Source organism: Aquarana catesbeiana, linkage group LG10 (assembly GCF_042186555.1).
Source record: "Aquarana catesbeiana isolate 2022-GZ linkage group LG10, ASM4218655v1, whole genome shotgun sequence".
NCBI lineage: Eukaryota > Metazoa > Chordata > Amphibia > Anura > Ranidae > Aquarana > Aquarana catesbeiana.
Window position 1 is genome coordinate 225,072,032 of NC_133333.1, and position 21,516 is coordinate 225,093,547.

The 21,516-nt window shown below is 41.3% G+C and overlaps 1 protein-coding gene across 2 annotated transcripts in view; it reads left to right on the plus strand.

Annotated features, from left to right (window-relative positions):
- Positions 1–18,977, plus strand: part of CDC42 (cell division cycle 42) — a 49,939-nt gene extending 30,962 nt beyond the window's left edge. Inside the window, exons 5-6 of one of the 2 annotated variants that reach the window (XM_073603381.1) lie at positions 614–811; positions 15,831–18,977. In XM_073603381.1, coding sequence (XP_073459482.1) covers positions 614–811; positions 15,831–15,920 — 288 coding nt within the window. In that variant the 3' untranslated portion in view covers positions 15,921–18,977. Of the gene's footprint in view, positions 1–613; positions 812–12,853; positions 13,064–15,830 lie in introns of those variants that run through there. The other variant, XM_073603382.1, reaches the window with a different exon arrangement.
- The last annotated feature ends 2,539 nt before the right edge of the window (positions 18,978–21,516 follow it).

The window sequence follows — 21,516 nt, forward strand, 5'->3', positions numbered from 1 at the left end:
AATCGGTTTAAAAGAGAAGTATGGGCTTTCGCTTTATTTAATAGTCATACTTGGTCCCCTGGCACCTCTAAGACCTGAGAACCGAGTGATCTAACACTATAGATCGCTTGGTTCTCGCAGCTCCCTAAGTAAAGAGCTACTGACTGTCAGTCACCGCTGTCTGCTCTGCCCCCTCCTCGCTCATTGGAGCACTGGGCTGTGGAGGGGATGGGATCGGCTGGCTCAGGCTCTCAGAGGCTCGCTGAGAGGCTGAACTGGCTGCTGGTCAGGCATGTGGGTGGATCCCGAGCCTGGACCGGCTCTGTGATGTCAGCAGACTTCAGCCTGCTGTCTGCTTCAAATGGGTCACAGGAGTGCAGAGAAAACTGCACTCCTGGGATCCACAAGAAAAGTACAGCCAAATGACCTTTGGCTCTACTGCTCTTATAGATCCATGAGGTTTACCAAACTTGCATTGCAGTAAGGCAGTCTATTCCTTGCTGTGTCAGCACACCAAAATGCAGCGAAACTGTACAGAGCCTCATAACTTTTTAGTTTTGTTTTTGTTTAGTCAAAATGTTCTGATCTCTTAATGTATGTAACATGCACTCATTCAGAGCCATTGTTTTTGCAGTGGGTACCTGAAATCACTCATCACTGTCCCAAGACTCCATTCCTGCTTGTTGGGACACAGATCGACTTAAGGGATGACCCCTCCACAATCGAGAAGCTCGCAAAAAATAAACAGAAACCAATCACTCCAGAGACAGCTGAAAAGCTGGCCCGAGACTTGAAGGCAGTTAAATATGTGGAGTGTTCCGCACTGACGCAGGTAAGAAACCTTAGCAGGTTGTTCTTTTGTATTGTCCTTGCTGGTGTGTTCACCATTTTGTGAATATTGTTCAGGCACAGGTCTGTACGCAGAGTCAGTGGGGTGCTGTGAATGTTTTTTGTTTAATGCAGAACTTATTTGAAGAAAGGCTAAAGCCACGTACACGTGAGCAGAATGTCGGGAAACATTTGCCTGTACAAAAAATTCTGTCCATGTGCATGTCGGTCTGGCCGACAAAAGCTGGCCGGTCAGCCAGCTTCTGTTGGATGTGCATGCTGGGAAACCCAGCAGCCGACCGACTCCGATCAGCACTTTCAGCCACTGGCAGAGAGCGCTGATCTGAGTTTTTTTGTTTGTTAGAACACAACAGCTCAGCAGGGGAGATCGCTGGACTAACCTCGCATGGTTAGTACAGCGCCTCCCGACCGGAGCTGTCAGTGTTTTTGCGGGTTGCACGAAAAAAAAACCCTGTAGTGTGTATCTAGCTTTAGTCAGCAAGGTGCAGTAATCCGCAGAATCTTGTCAGGTAAACTTTTACTAACTGAACTTTATTAAACTGAAGTTTAGTTACTATGAGTTAATGAACCCTGCACTGCTTGACTGAATGAGCTAACTGTTTAATAAAATTATCTAGCACATAATGACATACAGCACCTAGCAGTCAATACAAACAAAATGTATTAAGGGGGTTGATGGCTAATAATGTGTGTGAATGGGGAAAAAAAAAAAAAAAAAAAAGATTCTGGGAAAAATGAGAATCACAATTTCTTTGCGTAGAATAAAGATCACGATTCTCGCGGCGTAACATCTTTCACATTATACAAAAAAACTGGGCTAACTTTACCGCTTAGTTTTTTTTAAATTCTAGTTTTTTTTGTTTTTTTGTTTTTTTTTTTTTCTTTTCCCCAAAAAATTGCTTTTGAAAGACCGCTGCGCAAATACAGTGTGACATAAAATATTGCCACTGCCATTTTATTCTCTAGGGTCTATGCTAAAAAAAAAAAAAAATCTATATAATGTTTGGGGGTTCTAAGTAATTTTCTAGCAAAAAATGATTTGAACTTGAAACCAACAAGTGTCAGACAAAGGTTTAGTCTTTTAGTGCAGAAAAGCGCACGGAACTGCATCTGGTGTGAACTAGCACTAAGTGGTTAAACTGACCTCATTTACAGACAGAAGTTCATTCCTTTGATCTAAAGAACAAAGCCTTACAATGTTTATAGTGAGCTGAGGAATGTTGTAAAACTTGGCAGCTTTAGGCTTAAGCAGAGAACTCTGCATAGAATCGGGAAAATGCTAAGATCGCGAGGGGGAAAGTATCTTGATTTTTAACGATTAATCGCGCAGCACTAATATTAAAATATATATATATATATATATATATATATATATATATATATATATAAATATATATATAAATATATACATTTTTTATGAACTTTGCCAAAATGTTTTCTACATAACTGTAGAATTTAAATAATGGCGTCCACTACGCATTTAGCTTCTATCCTCAGTTCCCCCTTTTTATCTCCCCTGGAGCATATGTAGCTATATACTGAAGAGGCATAATCCACCTTAGAGACCATGTTTAATATTACACTCATGTATTGAGGGTTTACCATGAAACATGGTTGCATTTCCCCCTCCACTCCCAACTCCATTAATATGAATCACAAGGTACTTTTCCCTGAAGTCTCCTGTTTGAATTTAGCATGGCTCCGCCCATACAGCTGCATCGTCCCTTCACAGATCGCGCTTGTTTTCCTCTGTTTATTTTCTCTAGCCTCATAACGGCATGGGGCTGGGATGTAAACAATGCAGGAGACTGTGCATTACACCTGCGACACACTGACTAAAATATAAAAAAGCACCTATTTATTAATGTGGACATATTACTTTTTTGCAAAAATTGGACTGAGACTTTCGAAAGCAGACCCTTGTGGTAAGTGTTGTGCACTTTGTGTAGCGTGCAATAGCTAGCAAGTGCCTGCAAGTCAGGATAGGGCCTTACACCACTGAAATCCGGGGCGCAAGTGCCAACAGATATCCTGATTTTATGGTTCTTGCCTCATGCGCCTTATCCTCTGCAAATTTGGTTTTCAGGCACGGGCAGCCCTGTAGCATCAATATATCCCACAGAGCTTAAAGTGGTTGTAAACTCTGTACAACTATTTTTACCTACAGGTAAGCCTATATTAAAGCTTACCTGTAGGTGCTCGAAATCTCTCCTAAACCTGCACGGTTTAGGAGATATTTACAATATATGCGTGTTCTGGCGTACATCGATGCATGTGCACTTTAGAAAGTACACAATCGTGCCGTTTCTAAAGGGATCATGCCGTGACTGGCGGCTCCCGCACGCATGTGGGGGAGTGATGTCACGCGACTCCGGCCAGTCACAGAGCCTGAGTTCGCGGCCCCAGAAGCAAGAGGGGTGAAGATGGATGCTTCCAGCCAGCGGGGACAGAGGTGACATTGCAGGCTTCATTTTCAGGTAAGTGACATATATTGGGCTACTATGCGATGCATAGCAGCCCATTATGCTTTCTCTTTGCAGGGAAATTAAGAGCAAGTAAAACCCAACAGGGTTTTCTTCCTCTTTAAAGTGTATGTAAACCCAAATTCTGTTATCCTAACCATACAGTACTGGACACATGAATTGATTCTTAGACCATGGGTTATATGTCGCTACCTTCAGGTGATTGAGCACTGGCAAAAGCTTTGCTGGGCACAGACTCCTGAATCAAACCTTTGAACCATATGCCGAAACGCTGATGATCAGTGATGCCATTGATTGATACTTTATTTTCTTTCTACTTGGGGACAAAGTATCCTGGAATGAGGATATTTGCCAGCACAGCATGGATCATCCTGTCCAAACTGTTTTTATTGAAGCATGATCACATCACAAAAAAAAGTTACTGCAACGTTTCGGAGTCATGCAGGTCCCCTTCGTCAGGCATGTGATATTCCAAAGTATCCTGGAAGATCGTTTTTCATCCTTGGGCTGCCTGTTATTGCCTTCTGTCATTCCCCATCCGATGTCCTGCATTGAAGGCATGGCAAACAGAATGATTCACCCATGAGTAGGGTCAGCAATGTCCTCTGTGGCTGTCTGCCTGTCTGTCTTTCCTTCGGAACCTCCTCACAAGTCAGAGCCACCACTTGTGGATTTTTTCCTTTTTTTTTTTTTTTTCCATCTTTGGATGGCTGTTTGAGCCTCTGCTGATCTGTGCTGCTTCCATCAACTGTTCAGCTCTGTTCACCATTCTTCATTTTACCTGTTGGCATGTTGCCACTGTTTTGGCTGTTATGTTTGCCATACGTTAATTGTATTACTTTGGGGGAATCCCCATGGTTTAATAATCAATTTCTGTTTACTGTACAATTCGACTTTAAGATAATGGAAATTTTGATGTACATGTAAATTCCATCTCTCTGCATACAGGACACAGGTCCTCTCCTTTTTGTAATTTCCTTATTGCTTGTTAGAAAAAAAACAGGAGCCCCATGGAGTGGGTGGGGATATATGGATACATTGGAGGGAGGGTCACAATACTAAAGCCCCGCACACACGGGCAGAATGTCAGAAGACGTTTGCCAGTACGAAAAAAAATACCAGCTGACCTTCTGCCTGTGTGTGAAGGTCTGTTCGGCCGGCTTCTGTCAGACGTGCGTGCTGAAAAACCAATTCCCGATCAGCGCTGTCTGCCAATGGCGCGGGTGGGGGGGTGTGTGTGGGGGCGCCGTCCTGTCAGAACACAACAGCTCAGCGGGGGAGATCGCTGGACTAACCTTACCTGACCGGAGCTGCCAGGTTTTGCTTTGCAACCTGTGGGGTTGCACGAAAAAAGTGTGTGTATAAGGCTTAAAGCGGTTGTAAACCGCTGGTTGGTTGTGTGTTTGTTTTTATTTTCCTGGCCCTTGAAGGTAAAGGCATAATGTGCTAGTATACATCGCATAATGTGAAACTTACCTGAAAACAAAGCCCTCCAGGGATGCCATCCATCTTTCTTCTGGGTCTGTGGACTCCAGCTGTGTGACTGGCCTGAGCCGTGGTGACTTCATTTCCCCTCACATGCGCTGGGGAACCGTCATTTACAGCACAGGATTCTGAAGGAATGGCACGGGTGGCTGTTCCTTCAGAGCCGATGTCATCGGCTGCATTCATCGTAAATATCTCCTAAACTGTGCATGTTTAGGAGATATTTACAGTACCTCCAAGGTAAGCCTTATAGGCATAGGTACAACATATGCATGGGATTTTACTTCCTCTTTAAGCTGCTAGTCTGCTCTGTGCCCTCCATTTGGCCATTTACGCAGCCTATCAGGTGGTCTGCATTCACAGAGTCACATTTAGAGTACATCAAAGAATTTCTAGTTATATAGTGGTCCATGATCTTTACATCTAAAACATTTTTTTAAACTTTTGCTTCATCTATTACAAACAAAATGTATAGTTATACGGTTTTAGATTTAAACTGGAGGTAGGTACAGCTATTACTGTAGTTGCTTCTTGAGTCCAGGTTCAGTGCCAAGCAGCTGCCTTGTTCAGTGAACTCAGGAGGGTGCTTGATCAGCAGTTGCTCCAGTCACAAAACATCTTGCTACATGAATGCGAAGTGTTTTCTGATTGGACCAGGTGAAGATGTCACCACCCCGTCTCTTCACTGAGGTGGATGGTCTGCTGTCATTACTGACAGGTGACATTTAAGATTGCCTAAGCAAATAAAGTAATATATATATTATATTCTCTACATCTATTTTTAAATGGGTCCTCGGGTTGCATAATTGGTATATTTTGCTGACCTGTCAGATCCAAGCAAAAACTAGGTAGTGATTCACAAACTCACAGCTACAATCAGTGTGACTGTGTACAAAGTGAGAACCTGTGTTGAGAGAATATGGAGACTGCCATTGGTGACCTACTTCTGAAAATGCTATTTATCTGACTGTCTCAGACTTAATGCAACCTCACTTATGTGGAACAATCATACAACCGTGAAGACAGAAAAACTAACCTGAGGAGTTTTTAGCGGTGTACATATTTGTCTCAGAACGGTTGTACTTTAATCTAGACGTGCTTTCACGCAGGATACTCTTTGTACCAACTTCTCTGGCTGGACTAAGCAGACGCATGGAAGGAAAGAGGCTGCCGGTGCCAATTATGTAACTTCCTCTTTGGCTAATGATCTCATACTATGGTTGGACACCAGAATTGGCTGCATTTCTGACACTGCTCTCTTGTTTCCCGTTGACATACTTTGTTACACCAAGATGCTGTGGCAGCAGCCATAAAAGCAGAAGTTGTTCAAATGTAGCTTATGTCCCAACTGTTTAACACTTTTTCAGACTCTGGAGCAACCAACGAGTTTTCAGAATTAATTGGCAGTATAGTAACAAGGACTATTTTTGAGATCTGTGTATACTCTTTGGGGCTTATTTACTAAAACTGGATTGCGCAAAATCTGGTGCAGCTCTGGTGTAGCCAATCGGCTTCCACATTTTTTGTCAAAGCTTATATGAACAAGCTGAAGTTAGAAGCTGATTGGTTACCATGCACTGCTGCATCAGATCTTGCGCGTTCCAGCTTTAGTAAATCAACCCCACAGTATGCTTCAAATTTCATAGTTCTCTGTGTTATTTGATTTGTCACCAGTGTATTGGAAAGGGGGGTCCTTGGTTAATAAATCTGACAAATTTTGTTAAAAAGGTTCTGTAGGGAAACATTGATCTGTATTCATTCAGGTTCCATTTACACTTGTGTGACTTGTCATGCGACATGGACATCAAAGTGACCTCCCATGATTTTCAATGTGTACCGTTCATATCTATGCATCTTAAAGTCTGAGCGACTTCAGAGTTGTTCATGCACTACTTTGGTCCAACTTCCATGCAACTTGAGGGCCATAGACTTCAATGTTAACACTCAAAAGACGCATGAAAGTAGCACCTCAAATGTTTTACATGCAGCAGTTGTCCTTTATCACTGGTCAGCCAAAGTCGCATCCAAGTTGCACCCATCCAAAAAGTTGTGTCAAAGTTGTCGAACTTTTGGAGTCGTACAAGTGTGAATGGAGCCTCAAAGAGAAGGCTGTTCATGAAACACTGGCTACATTTACATAGCCAGGGTCTGTGAGGCCTGGACTCTTGCCTGGTAATTGCTTGCTAGAGAATGTGTTTGTCATAGATGTGGTAAAACCTCCTTTAGCAACCTGTCCTACTTAGCTTGGGTTGGTTTCAGATCCGGGGTTCAGAAATCATGCAGCCCAAAGGCCTGTAAAAAATTTATTGCAAAAAGAAGCTACTTTTCAAAGTAACTCGGGAGCATGTCATTTTCTATAAGCCGAAGGCAACCGCTTGAAAATGGATTTAGGAGAGTCCAGTTAGTACCTTTTATGAGTGTTCATACTTTCTTTGTTTTTGTAATTCTGTTCTCCAATTTTTGCTTTTCTGTTCTTTTGTTCAGCAATTGAATTGCATGCTCTAAACACCAGACCATCTTCTTCTCTTTCTGCTTCACACAGTGCCTAAAAGTCTTCCAGTACTATCAAATCACCTTTATTAGTCTTTTGTTTACTTACTGAAAGCTGCATATTTTATTTATTTAATTTTTTTTTCCTTCAAGGTTTTCTTTCCTATTTGTCTTCATTGTAGTCCATGCTAGCCATCCTATCATCTTTAGGGCTTAAAACGTTCCATTACCAGCATTGTCTGTAGCAGCACACTTGAATAACAATTGTCATTTATTTACCAAGCCTTCTAAAATGTCTTGGCACAATGCTTGATGCACGAAACCAAATAAAGTTCCTTTTCAATGATCTTAAAGTGTATATAAACCCTAACAACGAACTTATTACATTTCTCCCTTGATGGTCTGCTAAATATATATATTGAAAGTGTTTTGTCAAATCTGTTTAATGAGTGCAAAACAAAACTCTGTTGATCCTGCCAGAAATAGTGAGCTTTTAACTTGCTGAAGTTAGCTCATTGCACAGTGCCTCAGCTGCACTGAAATTTCAAGTGGTCTGACCAGCCCTGCCCTTTTTACCTCCGACTACAGAGCACCCTCTCCCTTGTCATATGGGGTTTAAGAAAAGGTTTTTTCTACTCCAGATCAGCAGTGAGCACCCTAGGGTGACAATGCTGCTTCTCCAAGGAGTATATTATAGTGGAGTGAGCATTGTCTCCCTATGACAGGAAATGTTACTGGCAGTATCACAAAAAAACGAATGCAGTTACCACATCTAAGGACTGGTAAGTTGAGGTATATAAAATTTCTGTTCTTGGGGTTTGATACACTTTGTGATAAGAATGCTGTGATCACTATTTATGTAGCTGTTGGAGAACCTGAAATGGGCTGAACAAGGCACTACCTGTACAATCCCATTTCTCTAAAAGAGACTCTGTAACATTGCAAATGTCTCATCTGACACTTTTTCTGCAGTTTTAAAATGTTCTAGCATACTTTATTTGCAGAAGTATCCCTTTTTTTGTTTTTTATTCTTCCACAGAAACGGCTTGCTTGACCTTTAGGATACTTTCACACTACAGCGCCGCTAAAACTCCGGTAGTTTTTGCGGCGCTTTTCAGGCACTAGCAAGGCGGATTTTTTAAAGTCAATGAATGGGAGGCAGTTTTAAGGCACTATTTCTAGCAATAAAATGCCTGAAAACTGCCTCAGTGTGAAAGCAGCCTTAAAGTGAATGTAAACCCTCACAATATACCCAGTGAAGTGAACAGCCTCAGATGATACACAGAGATAAAACGAATCTCCCTACCTAAGTTTTACCTGTATATCTGCTGTCTTCAGCTTTTTATATTCTTGAGAAAGTGCACATCGTGTTAGAAATCCTTCTTCCTATTTCAGCAGTGGGAGGGAACTCTGGGCATACACTGTTTTGGAGCTGATTGGAGGAAAGTCACGGACACACCCCAACATAGGCAGAGGAACGAATAAACTTGCAGAGCTGTGTTGTGAATAGAAAAGCTCTCTGCTGATCTGTCTTTCAGTTCGCTCCCCAACACAAATTTTCAGCTGCTTTTATTTCTAGCGTCTGAGAACTTGTCAGAAGTTATGCTGATAACAGAGGAACGGAGCAGCAGAAAGACACCGGACTCAGGGCTTTGGAGAGAAGTAAAACACTACAGATATAGGTGCTTATGTCAGATTTCATGAATGGAGTTTACAACCACTTTAGACTCTGACCTATAGTGTTTTTTGGACCACAGGGGTGTAGATTTAAAAAAAAAAAAAAAAAAAAAAAAACTACTTGTCCAAGGGACTAAATTTGGGTCTCAATCTACTTGTCCTGATTTTTTTTTTTTTTTTTTTTTTTTTTTTTGCCAGGATGGAAAATACGAAGGATTGATGTTGTGTGTGTTTTTTTTTTTTTTTTTTTTTTTTTTTTTTAATTAGGCAGAGGTGCTTTTAGGAATGTCTGGGGCTTTTAAAGACTAAAAGGGGCTTTGTTTTAAACTTTTAATGTTTTTAACATTGCTCTGTTTATTTCCTTCTCACTTCCCTGCCTGTCTCCAGCACCGCGCCAGGGGACTAGCAGGGAGGGGGACCTTGCAGTGTGACCAGCACCAATTGGGTGCTCGTCAGGAAAGGGGAGTGTCAGGCTCTCCTAAAGGATAAGTTCATATTTAGGTTGTGCCATGTAACATGTTATGAATTCACCGCCCAGCCCTTCGATCCCCGCTGTGACAGCAAACCGGCGATCTTCTCCCCGTGTTTGCTGCCACACTTAAAAAAAGATGAGACTTTGTGGGGCTCTGCCCACCCGGTTGTGTCACTAATTCACAGTCCTGTGAATGGCAAACTACAAGGTCCCAGCAGCCTTTGCGGCTGTCGGCTTGTTTTCAGTGAACTACCACGGCGATGTGAGCATTGTGGTAGTTCATTGCCTCTTTCTGTCAGAATAATTCAAAAAAGGCGCTTGCATGTACATAAACAAAATCCAAACTCTTAGTGCAATCATAAGTAAATATGCCAAAAAGAATTGAAGTAATTAAGTGGAATAGTGTGCAAACCCCAGCACCATTATATAATCAAGTCCTTTACAGTATATCCACATATCTTCATCACTTATTCTCAGAAATAAAGCTGCAATACACTCTCCAAAACTGTGACCCCCTTCCCCTTACAGAGGGTCAGACTGTGCTTCTCTTATCCAGGACAAGGTCCTCTTTAAAGCGGAAGTAAACCCATCCATAAAACAGTTACCTTTCCGGCACGTGCCGGAAATGTAACACGCCCATTGGTTGTGCTCTCAACCAAACTGTCAAACCATCCAATGGCTGGTGTCATAAAGGATCACATGTGCAGCATCATGGCAGTTGTAGATTAAACAGAGGCCAAGATGGCGGCTTCCTTGGCTGAAAACGATAGGAGGGTTTACTTCCACTTTAAAGTTTCACCCTGATTTTTGAATCCTTATGCTCATAAAGTAAGGTTTAAAAAAAAGATGCCAGGAGAAAGTATCATAGTGTAGTATTTAAATTCTTTAAAAATACATAAAATATAAATGAAACTTGCTTGGTGCAGAGCCTCAATACCGGCACCAGTGTATACAGCTTTAGGTAGCTTATTCTGCCACCTTCCTCTCTCGCATGGATTGGTGTGCGTTCCAAGCCTCCGTTTCGATCTGGAAGTGATGTCATGTAAACCCCCGGGCGTGCCCTCCTGCTGCCTCCTAAAGGAATCCAGCGGCTACTTGGCTGCTCAGATTGCTTTTACAAGAGTGCCGAAAGAAGTAAACCCTGCTGCTTGCCCACAGCAGGGCTAAATGTAAAAAAAAAAAAAAAATCCTCCTGCCCAGCACTGCATGTGCACATCACTGGACCAGTGAAATGGCTGCTGTAGCACTGAAACTTGTCCAAAATTAGATATTGTAAGCCAGACTCTCAACATAAAATCAGCAGACCTGATTTTAAGTTGAAGGTCAGTGCTAAAAATGGCCATTTTTGGCAAATAAATCAGGCCATCATTTCAGCAAACAATGTTTGAGGTCACAGATCCTTTAAGGCCAAGTCTGCTTCAAACTATTTTAGTTTCAGGTGGATGCTGTCAGTCATATAGCCAGTTGCTTCCGTCTCTCTAGCTTTGGAAATCTGCCTGCTGGAGTTTTGGGACTCTTCTCACCATGGCTGTTGTAGCCAATATAGCCTTGTTGTTTTCTTGATTAGATGAGTAGATTCAGCTTGTTTTGTTGAATCCATGCAAGGAATGAACTGTGACTTTAGCAAAGGTTTCTAAATACTTGAAGCTAAACAGCATTGTAATGGCTACAGTGGAGAGTTATGGCGGGGAGTTGGCACTGCTAACACCCTGAAGAGATAGAAGCATCTGTTGCATTTGATATCCTTCCTACACACCTAAAATCTTTGTGTGTGGCTTTAAATATGTCAACATGGAGCTTCTGATGGGCACATTTGTCTCAGTGACCACTGTTAAAGGTGGGATTCCCCCTCCCTTTGAGATCTCTTGCTTCCTGCTTTATCTCTTAAGAATAAAGTGAGGGGAACCCCCCCCCCCGAAAAAAAAGTGACATACAACAATAACAACGTAATAAAGGTTCTTCCCAACTCCTTCCAAAGCTATATGACTTGACTGTATTTTTTTTTTTTTTTTTTTTAATGTTTCTCCTGCATTTAATGCAGAGAGTCTTATAGAATTATTTTTTTTAGTGAGGACATTCTTCCATAAGAACAATGCTCTTATCCTGAGAAAATGCTCCCTTAAGTCCCTAGGAAAACCTACGCTTCCAGGTGAGTCGCAATCTACTGGGTCTACTGCAGCTCTCGTTGGTTCCTCCTGATGACCTCCACATCATTACCAGAGACAGCAGTGACGTGGAGGTAAGCAGGAGGACTCATCGAGAGCTTCAGAGGTACCCGGATGATCAACACTCCTGAGAGCGTCTGTTTCTGTGCAGACTTTTGGGGGACCATATGTTAGGATTGGAGTGGCATTTAGTAGAAAAGGAAAATGTGTACAATGTTCTAAAGGAATCCCTTTACCAAGAAATGTTTGAGACAGGGTTGTTTAAAGTGGAACTAAACCCATTGATTTACCAGTCTCAAACAGTCACATTCCTGGCATGTCACATTGGTTATGCTCTTAGGGCTCCTTTACACGGACGTATCTGTGTACGGTGCCTGCTCTGCTCAGCGGGGGATCGCTCCGTCGATCCCCGCTGAGCAGGCAGATGGGTCCGTCTTTGCACACTGCGCAGGGACGGACCTGTCAGCGCCGCTCTCTCTATGGGGGATTGGATGAAGACGGACCGTAGAGTCCGTCGTCGCCCAATCCGCAGATGGATAAGTAGGTTTTTTCCTAGTCACACTTTTTCGGAGCCGGTCGGATGTCAGCGGACTTGTCACCGCTGACATCCGACGCTCCATAGAGGTCTATGGAGTGTCCGTTCAGGGCCGCCTAAAAAGCTGACAGGCGGACCTGAACGGATTGTTCGTGTGAAAGAGGCCTTAACCAAACTATCAAACCATCAAATGGCTGGTGTCATAACTGATCACATGTGCAGCCTCATGGCAGTTGAAGATTAGAGACCAATAAAATTCTTCCCATGCTGGCTCCTCCTCTGGGTTTCTGTCCAGTAGAGGTTGGTGGAACAGGAATAGTATTGCATGACTTTTTTTAATGCATGCTGGCATTTACAGCACCAAAAGTTACTGTTTTCATGTCATATATTTTATTTTTTTTTTTGGGTGCAGCTTAACCATAGATTTGTCTTCCACCAATGAGCCATGATCAAGCACCTGACAGACCATGTTTCCATCTTGCTGATAATGGAGAAGTGATATTCTGCAAAACAGGCTTCTTTTTGCTGTAACTGTTACTTCTAACCATACTAACAATAGCATGTCTTCTCTGCCACAAGTTTCCTGTGATTAGGAATTGCTACTGGTTCCTAAGTGCTTTTCTTTTTAATTTTTCAATACTTTTTTATGTCTGCTGTTTCATTTCTTTCTAATCCTCTAACCTCGCTGCTGTTTTCTTTCCTTCCCTCTGTCTTGTAGAGAGGTCTGAAGAATGTGTTTGATGAGGCTATCCTAGCTGCCCTCGAGCCTCCGGAAACTCAGCCAAAAAGGAAGTGCTGTATATTCTAAACTGTTTAACTGTTTCCTCCTCCCCTTTCTCTCAATGCTGCTTACTATGTCCACCTACTGTAGCAATTCTAATTAATAACAACGAGCAGAAACTCTAATAAAACCGAGATGTTGGCAAAACCTGTGCGTCTTTCCTTAACAATCCCAACCTGACAGCTGCTTGCTGTGCTTTTACAAGGCAAAAATTGGACTCTCTTAACTGTTTCTTGGGTTGCCTAAGCATTTTATTAGCTAAGAAATGGCTAACATGTACTATTCTTACAAAAGTTATTCTTGATCAGCAACAAGTTATTTGCTAATGATTTTCTGAGCAGTATGATTAGTTGACAACTTTTACAGTGGAGTAGCCATTTTGTGGGCTTTAAAAATTTAACCTAGAGGCTTTCAAAAGTTCACCCTGGAATAATTCTGTCAACATGAAACAGCCATACAACACATTTATCTTCATTGACCGCCCAATAGCAGTCTTACTGCTACAGGGCAGTAGTTGTGCGCTGGATCACGTGTGTGTATATTTACATGATCAAGCTCTTCTGGGTAGGATGCGCGCACCACTGGCGGCTCACTCCCGCTGTGAACACGCACAGCGGGAGACCAGTTGGGGGTACCAAGCACCTGCTGATTGTTTATAACACAAAGCTCTATTTGTGGGGAACAAAGGGACATACATTTTATTTGAGTACAGTGTCACATGACTGCACAATTGTCAGTTAAAGTAACGCAGTGCCAAAAATTGCCTGGTCAGGAAGGGGGGTAAATCTTCTGGAGGTCAAGTGGTTAATGTGCAGCACCATATTTGACTGCACTCTAGTTTTCCAGCAATTGGCAAGGGATGCTCCTGGGTATTAGTGACTTCATGCACAACTTGTAGTTTGAAAAGCCTGACTGGGAAAGGCTTCCTCTGTGCCCTGATGCTATCAAAGGCATAGTTGGCACAAGGTGGGCTGAACTACATAGTAATTCCGGTAGATAGCTGGCAGTATCAAATGCTGATTGCTGGACAACCAAAGCATGGACAGATATCAAACATGTTGCAATCCATTTGTCAAGGTACATGTGTTATATGGCAGCTTAGGCTGGGTTCACACTGGTGCGATCAGACATTGCATGCGATTTGCCCCGCATTGCTGTGCACATCACATGCGATGTATGTGCCATGCAAATTCAGCCATACTGTTTGTGTGGCTGAATTCACATCGCATTTGGACCAAAATGTACAGGACCCTTTTTTTTTTTTTTCCCCCCGCACCTATGCGATCCGATTCCTGTCCAAGTTCACACTGCGTTCTGCGGGGATGTCATTATGTTTACATTGACACATGCAGTAGTTCAGAGGGCAGTGTGAACTGCCTGCGAGTGAGATGCAATGTGGGAACCCACTATGCACCAATCTGAACCGAGCCTAAGTGTTAATTCTATAATTCAAGGTTGAACTGCCACTTCAAAGCCTTACAAGAGTTGCAAGTTCCTCCCAGTGGAGGCCCATACTTGTGCCCCCCCATTGTAAAGGAGGATTCCTCTTACTTCTTGGTAAGCTGCAGTGTAAAATTATGTGGATTGAAGCGGTGAAAGCCTCCAAAGTGTGGTTGCAGTAGAAGAGCGAGATTGGAGTCCAACAGAAGTCACCTAGAGTTTAAAAAGAAGTCAGTGGTTCATTTTAAACCCACCCAGAATCCAAATAATGGCAATGGTTGGGTTTGCCTTATTCTCCACATTGAGTCAGCTTTTTTTTGTAATTTCACTTAGAACTTGCTGAATTATGTGTTCTCGTTTTGCCCTCAGTGGCCAATGCCAATTCCTAGTGCCCTGAGCAAAATGGCCATCTTCACTGTGTTAATAGATGGTGTACCTTAACTCTGAATAAGTTCTGTGTGACAACCCTGGCCAAGAGCTTTGGGGGTAGAGGGGGTGTTGAGGTTTAGTTAGATCATAACTTTTAAAATTTTAGTCTTAATGCGTTTTACTTTTTACCATTTTGGAAAGGGCGGGGCTGCCTGATCCCTTTTCAAACCTTCAAGTCATTTGGCTGTGCATTGTAGTGATTAGTGTCAATCCGCTATTGTGGTAGATATGAGAAAACATATTTTAATCTTCCCTTTTGAATACTGTAACTTTAAAGAAAAAAAATTGTTTGTTTTTATTTGACGAAGCATTGTGTATTCTACCCTTCGGGAATGCAGTAAGATTTGCTGAGACGATGCTGGTTTTGTCGTATGCTTAATGAAGTTATTTTCAATTTTTATCTTTGTACATTTGGCGTAGTCGGCGGGGAAGTATGTACTTTAGTTTTTCTTTGTACCTTTTTTTTTTTTTTTTTTTTTTTTTTCCACGTTGCTTGCATTAAATGGCTGCTAAATGTGATGGTGTGCTTTCCATGTATTTTCTGCCAATTTGCCATCTGTGCCATACTCTTAGCCATTACTTACACTGAAAACTGTTAAGGACCCGATCGAAGAGAAGCTCAAAAATGAACTGATTGGAACCAAGGACTTTGTAAATGCAAAGAAGAGACTTTTGTGCCATTATTTCCTTCACTTGACTCGGTCCCCAGTCTTGAGGAGCTCTTTTCTGACAGGGTGTTTATTCTTCTTGGTGTTTCCTTTTAATTGTTGGCATCAAATATACTGTTAATGACTGCTTATCTATTCCAAAAACAAATACATATTTAAGTTGAAATCTCTTGTGGTCTTACTCTACCAAAGGTAATAAGAGCTGTGCAAAAGTGAAACCTGGGTTCCTAAGGGAAGTTTATGAAGGTTTGACATTTTTATGTTGACATTGTTTGGGAAGCTTTTTGTTTGTTTTTTGTTTTTTTTATTTTTTACATTATCTGTTCTGAAATCATAAAATGAGACTGCCCATTTCTTTTCTGTTTGACCCTTTCCAGAAAGGCCTAAAGAATGTATTTGACGAGGCGATATTGGCCGCACTGGAACCTCCGGAGCCCAAGAAGAAACGCAAGTGTGTGCTGCTATGAAAAACCTTCAGTGGTCTCCCCCCTTCTTCAGAGCTGGTGTTGGCATCAAACTAAAACAAAACAAAAAAACATGTTTAAATCAAAACTAAAGATTAAATATAAACTTTTTAATTTTTTTATTTTTATTTTTTTTTTCACGTTCATGACAAAGGCCCTGAACTCATTACCAGCCAAAAGCCAGTGGTGATATCTGAAAATACAAGCCCAGCTACATTTAAGTCTTGTAGAAAAGATTAGTTTGAGCAATTGTGTATCCACCGAAAAACACTGATTATTGCTAGTTTATTTTTTTGTTTTTTTTTTCTCCTGTCTTTTTTTAATTTTATTATGTATTTACAGTTGCTAATGTCTTATATTAAAGAACAAAAGGCATGCTTCATCTATAACGGACTAATTTTAAACCTGTTTTATCTGTTCATCTCTTACATCAAGCTGATAGGAGACACCTTTAACACACACAAGCAGGCAGGCTGATCAGGTGGTGTACACTTCCTTACTGTGTGACAGTTTTGGGGGTTCAGATTAATGGCAATGGCGCCCACTGACTGTTCCCGGACCATCAAATGGACATCCCAAGCAAAATGATTCCTCCTGATACTGAACTGTATAGAGACCTTGTTAATCAACTTGGTAAAATTGCAGGTAAAAGCACAGGAAAAAAATATTTTGAATGTTTTCTTGCGGTGGGTTCCCCCCCCAAATTTTTTTATTGACTTGCAATGTCCTTTTTAAACTTGCTAGGGAACCGATATTCCACAAAATGTCTATTCCCTAGCACAGCCTTGCATGTCATAGCCTTCTCTTTGTCATCTAATTATTGTCTGTTCTGGCCAGCTCCTCCTCCTCTCCCTTCATCTTCCTACATAACATTTTTCTCTAGCTGCTGGAGAAGGAGTGAAGGGAAATACTATAGAGTGTCAGTGGAGGCGTGACCACCTTGAGCCTGCAGACATCACATCCAAGATGGCGGCACCAAGCAGCAGCCTTGGGGCTATTGAATGTCTGCACAAGGGAGCCTTTTACTGGTTAAAATGCCTAAAATGTATTAAATTCATATATAATCTTATGGAAAAATTGTTAGGGTAACTCCACTTTCATGGGAAAAAAAATGGCAAATAAAAAAAATCTATAGCATATACAGTTGCAACACAAGTCATATTGTAATTGAATGTTATTAAAAGTTACCTTTCCTTTTTAACCTGCAGTGCTGTAATTTTCTGTAAATGCAACATGGCTACTAAGTGAGATACTCCCCAAAAAAAAATCACATCTAAAGGGATTCAGACCCTGCAATTTTCCTCATTAGAGCCCTTACAACTCTCATTAGACTCACTCAGCACAGGGGGCACAGATAAACAGTGATTTCTTCAGAATAACAAAAGGTAGGAGCCTGCAACAAAGTTTCTTAAAATCCGTGCAATGTACATATAAGGCACCCAGAGGGGAATGTTTTTTTTTTCTCAACGGAAGTGGAGTTACGCTTTAATATGATTTGGCAACAGGGTCTCTTTAAGGTGCAGGCTATTGTCCTTTAGAAGAAGCTTGTTAATTTACACAGAGTTTAGGACACGAAGTTGAGGTTTTAGAAGACCCCTTTGCTCAGGGAAACGCTAACAAAATCTTTCACACACTTTGCAGGTCAGTGACATTCTGTACTCCTTAGGCTCCTTTAATCTTTTATTTCCAAAGATACAAAGCTTTTCCAACAGGGTTTGCCCAATTTGAACACACAGCCCTGATCGATGTTTAAAGAAACAAAATTTTTAAACTGACTTTCAGCCTGGACAGAGATACGATAGCTGCCAGTGCCAAATTGTTTCAATGTGCGTTCCTCAGGGCTTACCTGAGACAAGCCGATATGTTGGGTAAAAGGGCACCCGGCAAGCTCATGTTTGTTTCAGGTTGTTGGCTTGCTAATTGACACAAGGACACCAATCGTGGAGCATGCAGCTCCAAAAATAAGGCGCTAATGGCAGCTGCTCTTTTCTACCCTGACAAGTTCCCTGTAGACCAGGGGTCTCAAACTGGTGGCCCTCCAGCTGTTGCGAAACTACAACTCCCATGAGGCATTGCAAGGCTGACAGTTACAAGCATGACTCCCTCAGGCAGAGGCATGATGGGACTTGTAGTTTCGCAACAGCTGGAGGGCCACCAGTTTGAGACCCCTGATATGGAGGCTCTTTCCCAGCAGATGCCATTGAAAACGCACGCAACAAATGCCTTAAAGCGCGCCTTTCTTGACGTTGTAGGATTCATTGTATTTTCACAGGACCCCTCTCAGTTGACTTGAACAGAATACTGAAAGTCATTGCACCAAAAAAATGCAGCATGCAAACTCTTTTTGTTGCTATTATGCATCTGGGTGCAACATATTGTTTTGGCTTCATTAGAAACCATGTCTTTCCTCACAGCCATGCATTTTGTTTGCGCTTGAAAAAATGTAGCAAAATGCTCGAATCTCCTTGCAGGAGGAAGCCCTAAATGTTTGAAGTATGGGACCGTGCAAAAAATGGCGAGTGAAATCTGCTAACTCCAACAATGGTGGTCTAGCGTGCCATGAAAGCCTTTTTAAAATGGTAGTTAATTCCTGTTTGGCAAGGTAGTGTAGAGCAAGATTTACATCTGGGTTCTCCCATCTTTCTCTTAAATTGGTGGGTTTTTTCTTTTTTGCATCACTAAATAAATGGTCAACTTTAGTTCTGCCCTGTGTTGTCCTGAGGGAGTGGTGTTCTATATTCTTTTCCCCAGTTAGTTTGACATTTAAGGGACCAGTAAATATAATACCCCAATGTACATGTTTGCATGCATATAAACAGGAATCCAGAGGAAGGATTTCAGTCTCTAAATATACTGTCAAGAAAATAGACACCAGTGTTAATAAGGATTTTACCAAACCCACTTTTTCCAGAGGTATTTTTTAATATGTAGGGAAAGTATTCCATCTTCCCAAATGAATAACTTGTAGGCTCATTAGTATTGAACCAATGCTTTGTTCCATGTTTCAGTTCTTTGTATATGCATACTTTTCAGATGTATTAAACATAAAATATCTTCCGACTCGTGCTTACCTGTTGTTTTCTACTTGGTAGTTTTGTGGGGAGGTTTTAATGGCTTTTACAGTGGAACTTAAAGTGGTTAAGCCACTGTATTACAAACATCCTATCCCCTCTGTTAGCTATCATTATTTATTTTAGTGCCTGTACTGAAAAAAAAAAAAGCAGATTATACCTTCTATCCAAATGTCTCCTGATGCTCACATTACTCCTCAGCTCTTTCCTCTACCCGGCTGACAGCTGTAGTGGGCGGGGCCAAGCACTACCACTGACGTCAGCCGGAGAGGGGAGAGAGCCGAGGAGTCACGAGTGCCAGAAGACGGTCGGTTATAAGGTATAATTTTTATTTTTTTATTTTTTTCAGCACAGACACTAGGATAGATGATGTTGAATAACAGAGGGGATAGGGTGTTTGTTGTACAGTCATGATAGCAGCAGGAAGGAAAGGGGTGGGGAGCATAGTGGCACAGACTAGCTGACAGAGGGGAGAAAGAGGACAAGAGGAGAGCTGCGGATGACGGAGGCAAGTAAACTGACCACGGTGTCAGGCCTCAGCAGCCATGATAAACCGTGGTCAGTTTATAGGGGCAGGGGGTATTGCCAAGCAGCATCAGTCAGGTTTTTAAATGATAGAAGGGGCCAAATTACACCGCACAAGCACTGCTGTATAACATGCTTTAAGGCAGTGGTTCTCAACTCCTGTCCTCAGGACCCACTAACAGGCCAGGCTTTAAAGTACTACCTTGGGAAGATGCAGTCTAGAATCATTGAGCAGCAAATTATATCACCTGTTATGTATTTCAGTTATCTTGCAAATCTGGCCTGTTAGTGAGTTGAGAACCACTGCTTTAAGGAAACGGGATCAATTTATTTATTTTTTTTGGGTGGTGTAACAAAGGCTTTAAGGCGAACCTCATTTCAGGTTCCTAATTTTTATGGTAAATGACGGTTTCTTAGGAACCAACCCATTACCTACCCCCCCCCCCCCCCCCCATTTATTGAAGCCAAGTCCAGCCAAAACCTTTTTCAGGTTTACATAAAATGGAGTTAGGATTTCTTTCAAGAGTTTAGTTTTTATTTTTATTGCTGTTACAACTATCTGCTTCTGCTCTACGTGACATAAAGAGAAGAGGAATGGGTGTTGCAGGGAGTAGAAGCCATAAATCAAACCCTTTACTTCCTCCCATCACACTGTCCTGTGACACTAGAACTAAAAGTAGGGTATAATCTCCCCAATAGAGACTACTCTGAAAACCCAATAAAGGTTCTAATGCTTTTACATGTCTTAAAAAAAAAAAAAAAAAAAAAAATTTGGAGTTTGATGTAAACCTCGTCTACCAAGGTGTGTTAAGCTTGGGTATCTGTTCTTAGGGCTTTTCGGTAAAAAAAAGATCCCAGTAGCAATAAAGAAAAGATAATAAAATAATAATAAAGGTACCCCTGTACCCACCCCAGTGCAAACGCATTGTGAGGTATCGGAGAGAACAATAAGAGGTTAACTCAAAACTGATAACCTGTAAAGCTTTTAAAGAATAGCCTGTGGAGCATTTTTTTGTGCTTTTACAGGCACACACAATTTTAAGGCTTAACATGTTTGGAATCTATTTACTCAGTGCAACCCCATATTTAAAAAAAAAAAAAAAAAAAAAGTATAATTTTGTTTACACTAAAATACATGTGTATTTCATGAATTGAAAAAAAAAAAGTTTTATAAATAGCTGTGCAAATATTGTGTGACATAAATTGCAAATGTCATTTTATTCTCCAGGGTCTTGTCCTTAAGAAAATGTTATATAGCAGCTTGGGGTTTTAAAGTACTTTTTGCTTTTAATCTTAATTTTATTGGAAATTTTTTATACAAATAGACAAATTATGCATAATCATACCGTCGGTCAATTTAAAAATACATTATACAAGCTTGCATAACAAAAAAAAAAAAAAAAAAACGGGGGAAAATGATGGCAAGACATACAGATCATGTTTTGAAAGATTATGTCTTATTTAGATTCTACATACTCCCGACATACTCCCATAATTAAAGTACTTTTGTAGCAAAAAATGCTAATTTTAACGTGTGCAGAAAACAAAAAAAACAAGGCCCCAGTATGCAAGTGGTTAAGGAGAATTAGCAAACTAATGACATCATTGTTCTATTTTTATACCTGTAACCAAGGTTTCCCCGGTCTATAGAGTTCTGCTATGCAGAGGAATAAGGAAAGCAAATATGACAAGCCTTTGAGTACCTGTACTTGCGGTGTTAAAAGCTGAAGTTTTATTTTGCCTATATTTAGCCCTCCATGGTTCTTGTCCCCCCTTTAACAACATACTAATTAAATGCTTAAAGCTTTTTCATTACGTACCTTACTTTATATACAGTGCTGTCATCACTGGATGTTTGTGCAATGCAGGGATATCATAGCTGGGGGAAGGGGGTGGGAGGGTGCTGTACATAGCTTCCGAAAAATATCACAGGACCCTACCTCTGTACTCCTCTCAAAAGTCATCAACAGTGGACTGGCTTTTTGGAACGGATATAAAAATGT